The 6,000-nt window shown below is 40.8% G+C and overlaps 1 protein-coding gene across 1 annotated transcript in view; it reads left to right on the forward strand.

Moving 5' to 3' along the window:
* Nucleotides 1-5,497, forward strand: part of kctd16b (potassium channel tetramerization domain containing 16b) — a 95,788-nt gene extending 90,291 nt beyond the window's left edge. Inside the window, exon 2 of the mRNA XM_004076130.5 lies at nucleotides 3,569-5,497. Within this exon, the coding sequence (XP_004076178.2) occupies nucleotides 3,569-4,032 (464 nt within the window). The 3' untranslated portion in view covers nucleotides 4,033-5,497. The remainder of the gene's footprint in view (nucleotides 1-3,568) is intronic.
* The last annotated feature ends 503 nt before the right edge of the window (nucleotides 5,498-6,000 follow it).

Here is a 6,000-nt window from a genome sequence, read left to right on the forward strand (position 1 = left end):
AATGTGTCCACGACCTCAATGTCTGAACCCTGGATGTTCACCGGTGACTGTGATGGTGAGGACCTCTTGAAGTCCAGGATCAGCTCCTTTGTCTTGCTGGTGTTAAGCAGCAGGTGGTTAACTTCACACCAGCTAACAAAGTCAGTGATGACCCCCCTGTACTCCTGCTCATCCCCCCCTGATACACAGCCCACAATGGCACTGTCATCTGAGAACTTCTGCAGATGACAGTGGTGGGAGTTGTAGGTGAAGTCTGATGTGTACAGGGTAAACAGGAATGGGGAGAGCACAGTCCCTTGAGGTGCCCCCATGCTGCAGACCACCACATCAGACACACAGTCACGCAGCCTCACAAACTGTGGCCTGTCTGTGAGGTAGTTGATGGTCCAAGCAACCAGATGTTGGTCCACACCTGCAACCTCCAGCTTCCTCCTCAGCAGTGATGGCTGAATTGTGTTGAAAGCACTGGAGAAATCAAAAAACATGACTCTCACAGTGCTCCCAGGGGCCTCCAGGTGAGACAGGGCCCGATGCTGCATGTAGATGATGGCGTCATCCACCCCGATGCCTGGTCGATATGCAAACTGCAGCGGGTCCAGTGCTGAGCTCACCTGAGTGCGGAGATGGCTGAGGATGATCCTCTCCATAGCCTTCATCAGGTGGGAAGTCAAGGCGACAGGTCTGAAGTGGTTGGGTTCCGTAGGACGAGGTACCTTTGGAACCGGAACCAGGCAGGAAGTCCTCCAGAGGACTGGTACCATGTGGTACCATGTGGTACCATGTGGTTAAAAAGGTAGCAAAGCAAGAATAATTATTCTAAAAAATGTAATGGCTAGCTGCCAATTTCTTTGTAAAAATCCATGGGATTTTAGCTTCTTAGAATCAGCAGATCCTTACTATTTGGAACACGAGTGGGAGGAGTCCCTCAGTCCTGTTCTCACAACCAGTTAATGTCTGAGGTACAGCAAATTGGGGAGGCACAAAGAGTACAAGTAGCTGTTGGGAGTCACTCGGGCAAGATTGATGAAATAAAAGTTTTTGGCAAAAGGGGAAATCTATTGGGGATTGGGCTATTGTTCTGCAGGTTGGCTGAAGGGGGACAGTTTCTAAAAGCAGCAGGTCATGGTCTCGATGGACACCTGAAAAAGTGCATGTTCATTGTGGGAGGGGTTGGCTGTCATCCTGGTCTCTGGGCCCTGCAGACACACAGCTTCTGTAGTAATGGGAAGTTGCAGTGGATCACTTTCTCAGCTGAGCAAATGATATGGTGCATCTTGAACTTTGACCCTGGCTGCAGCAAACCACGCTGTGACTGAGGACGTGATCATGAATTTGGCAGTGGCTGTGTAAAAGTGATCTTCAAAGCGAAATGATTCTTCTTTTGCTGCCTCAGTAAACACAGCCTCTGCTGAGTCTTTTCAATAAGGGAGGTGATGAGCGGCTATGGTGCAGAAGTAGAGCGGTCAACCTCTGGTCAGACGATTGACACATGGGCACACAGAGCAAGAACCGGGCTTGCAAAGAGTACCTGAGCAAGATACTGAACCCCATATTGGTCCTGGTGGTTATAGGTGCCAGTGGGCAGCGAAGCCATTAGTGTGTGAATGTGTGCATGTGCATGGGTGAATCTGATTGTGACAGTACAGCACTGTGGGTCTTCTAAGAAGCGTCTATACAAGTTTCCACCATTTACCACGATGTCTATAGTTCTTTCCTGAAGCTAACTGTTATCACCACTGTCTTGAGAGTGTCAAGTTCCAGGTGGTTTAGGCTCCATGCTAACCCATCTGATAAGAGTACCATAAGAGTGGTGTCATCTGCAAACGTCTGCAGACTGGTGACTAGACTTATAGATAATGTAGGGAGATTAAAGGAGAGAGCACCCAATCTTGCAGAGATCTTTCTGCCTGTCAGGAAAGCAATGATCTACTTGCACATAGGGTCGGACTGGAAAACCTATTCTTGGAAAAAGGCTAGAGTAAAGGTATTAAAGCCCATGAACAGTATCCTGGTGTAGGAGTCCAGATGCTGAAAAATAAAGGGAGGGGCTAAGTTAACATCATCCTCAGATCAGTGGACCTGATCTGACATAATTAGATCTAAGCATCTTCAGTTCAGGTACCAGAAATTACAACACATTGCAATAACTATCTTTAAGATCCTTTTAATTTGTTCATTTTTAAAAGTATTGCAGTGAAAATCTTTTGGATTCTGTCAACGTATTCAGAATTTTCAAAATGCAGAATCAGTTACCTGTAAAAAAAAAAAAAAAAAAAATCCCCTTTGTAGTTCTAGAGGTTGATATCTGTGCTAAGCTCATTCTGTTTGAGCTTAGGTTGTAAGATTTGCATGAGAAGAAACTGAGGCCTAAAAATATCAATAAACAAATATTGCTTAGTTGGACAAAAAAAAGATTCAAAATGTGGGAAAGCCAGTGCTGGATCTAGTGATAGAAAACATAGTAGAAATGACCTTCACAAAAAAAATTATTTATGTTTAAAACTGTAAAAAAAACTACTTACTAATGTATTAAAGGTAATGCAAAGAATGAAAACTGTCCATGTGAATAAAAAAAAACAGTTTAACTGGAAAAATGTAAACTTGGATGTCAACAAACAACTTTCACTCATGGCATCTATAGAAATACTTAAAGAAACATAAACACGATTGCAGTGACTAACCAGGTAAAACTCTTACACGGGGAAAAAAGCGTATTTACATCAACTGTTGGTCTGTTGCAGAGTATTATCATTAAACATAAATGCAATAGTTGTCGTTGAGCTCTGTTGTTCTTTGGGAGAAATCAAAATAGACCTTTTCAAAAGTTCTAAGTACAGCTTGACTCCGCTTTTGAATTTTTTTTTAGAATCCTTGAAATCCATTTACAACTACGTAAAGAGAACAACAAAAAATATTTTTATAAAACATTTTAGCATTAAGGTTTTTAAAAAAGGAAAGCTCAAGAACAATTTTGTTGTAGCATCCAATGATATTAATAATTTGAGACAACCGGAGTTTATAGCCATTCGAAACTTAGTCAAATTTGCAGTGATTCATAAAAAATAGAGTCTAATTAATGTTCCTATCAACAATTATAGAGAACACCATTTTAAATGTAGTAAACATTGCACATTTGAAGGGCTACAATGAGTTAGAACTTCCTTTTACTTGAATTTGTACACATAAACTCAAAGATGATTTGGACTTTCATTCTCCGTTTCCAAAAGGTTTCAGCCCCTCCATTTGTCCCATGTGACAGCATTGATGAAGGAGGGTACTTTCAGAATAATGCAGGTTTGTCTCGCAGTCACAAGCTCACTCTCACGATTATGATGGAGCCAAGCCAGATGTTTCTGATGTCATGTCATTTGTTCTTGGTGATTGCTATTTGGCTCTGGTAAATTTATTTCGCCTTTGTCCTTCTACCGTTCCTTTTATTTCTTCTGCCTGGTTAATGTGTGCTTCTCTTCATGTTGCTGTTCTCATTGTGTTCTCGTCTCTTTGACTGGTGAAAGAAGCTTACATTTGATCTAAAATTAGTTCCCATTCTGCTTGTCTCTCTCCCCAGGTGGCGCATCACGTTGGTCGTCCCCTCCATGTGACTGCTGCTGCAAGAACCACAAGGGTGACGGTGAAGGCGAGAGCGGCACCTCCTGCAATGATCTTTCCACCTCCAGCTCTGAGAGCCAGTCAGAGGCTAGCTCCCCCCAGGGAACTGTCATCTGTGGTCCAGTCAGTCGTCAGTCACACCCACACGCCAAGGTCCAGACCCTAGATAGACCACCAAAAAAAGGCCCTGTCACCATGCTTCAGCAGTCTGAACAGCGAAGGAAGAGTGACTTGCTGCGCACTCTTACAGCCAGCTCCCGTGACACCAGCTCCTCCAAGAAAAGGCCTGCAAAAGAGAAGCTAACAGTCGAGGAGGAGCTTGAAAAGTGCATTCAAGACTTCCGCAAGATCAAGATCCCGGAGAGATTTCCTGAAAGGAAGTACATGTGGCAGGCTGATCTACTGAGAAAGTACCGCCTCTGAGCTTGGACAGTGGAGACAGAAAGGAAACAAACTCACGGCCAAGGATCAGTTTGGGTGTTTTTTGTTCGTGACTTCTGCTACAAAATCAAGTTTCTGGAAGACAAACTATGCTTGGAAGCTAAAATTCTTTACAGAAACCAAACAGAACCCTAGAAAAAAGATTGTTGACAATATGTAGTATGTGTGTGAGTATGTAGTTTAGCCCTTGTGTATACCGTTGGTGCGTGCTGTAAACCACAGAATGCATTAGGACATCATTTATTCCATGGGACCAATGCCAGTGGGCTAATTGTTTAACCAATAGATGATCTGTCAAAGGGTACATTTGGTGTTACTGGTGGCTACTGGACTGCACACATTGTAGCATGTCACCATATCACAAAAAAGAACAAAATTATCACACATTTAACATTTTTTTTCCAAAAACATGCTTACCAAGTATGAGAAAGTGTGATAATGTGTCTGTTTCTGCACCCAGTTGGCCTGGAAATCACATATAAATCTACATCTGGACCGGTTATCATTTCAGGGAATCCAACACAGTTATCACCACAAATAACTCCAGAGTTTTCTGCTGCCATGGCACAAACAGCTCAGTTGATTGCTTTACTTTTTAGGTAACATTTGGAGACCACAAAGGCAGAAGGAGAAACGATTTCATCAGCATCTTAATGACTTCCCTTCTTCGGATATTAGTTACTTTGCCAAGGTTTCCCAAGAGGGCATCAGACTGCTGCACAATGCCTTTGATTTTTGCTGTGTTGACTGGATGTTGAGTAATAGCCAGAGTATGAGGCTTAAATGAAAGAAATAGTTCAGCAGTGGGGGAAAAGTATAAGCTATGAAAGGTCAAAACAGATCAGCACAGAGGTCAGTCATGAGAACACAGCTTTATTCACTTATAACTGATCATAAGAATTCTTCTCACAAACAGACACAATATTCAGACAATTAATGCCATGTAACCACAGCATAGAGGGAAAGAGGAAGTCCTCCTGCATTTGGTAACTCTGTCAACACAAATGCTTTCCTCAGCACATTGTCTGTTGACAGGCTAGTCAATATTTATTGATGATGGCTCAGTTGATGGACCTGGGGTATGGCTTTTAACAAGTAAGAATGAAGCACTTGGGTGCTTGAAAAAGACAAGCTGCCCATAGTGTTAGGGAAAATTAGCTTTTATTGATGTTTTTTTTTTTTTACAGTTCTGGTTCTGTGAGAGTCAAAGATGGCAAACAGCATGTTTAAAAGAGCAACTTGCAAGCACAATTTTGTATAGTTTGTAGAATGTTGTTTTGTTAACCAACATGTTGAGAAATATATTACTGACAAATTCATGACAAAATGTGACAGCGCAAAATCAAACAAACATCATAAACAATCCATTATTTTGAAATCATGACGTTTTTCTCCATAATTTTACAATAGGAAACGAAATAAGAAATACAAGGATGTATATATAAAATTTGGAAATATAGAAAAATTCAAAAATGCACCCTTTTTTTTACCACATCTCTCTAAATACTAAAGACTTTATGGTTAAATTCATTGTGCAATATGATCACTATTAAACAAATCTATTTAACATTCACAAAAGGCTTTTAGGTAAATCCAAAAGCAGAGAAAATAATGAGAATCTATCCAGCTAAGAATAAACACAGCATCTGTAGACATAGGATGTAAAAGCTCTTCCATTAAGAAGTAAAGTGGAGCTGAGAGTAATTGCAACTTTGATCAGATACTTATACAGAACAAACTTTAGTTTAAATTGTACATATAAAGAGTTATAACCAGTTATGAGCTGCTTCAGTTTGCTTTTAGTTCAATAAATCTTTTAAAATTGCAGAGGTAGTAGTATTATAAACTAAAATAAGAGCAAATTCTACTAAGAGAAAATACAAGATAAAGAGTCATCAGTTAATGAGTCTATCAGTTTATGAAGAAAATGTGTAAAAAAAGACAATAAAT

The sequence above is a fragment of the Oryzias latipes genome, chromosome 14 (assembly GCF_053564925.1).
Source record: "Oryzias latipes strain Hd-rR chromosome 14, Olatipes_Hd-rR_3.1".
NCBI classification, from domain to species: domain Eukaryota; kingdom Metazoa; phylum Chordata; class Actinopteri; order Beloniformes; family Adrianichthyidae; genus Oryzias; species Oryzias latipes.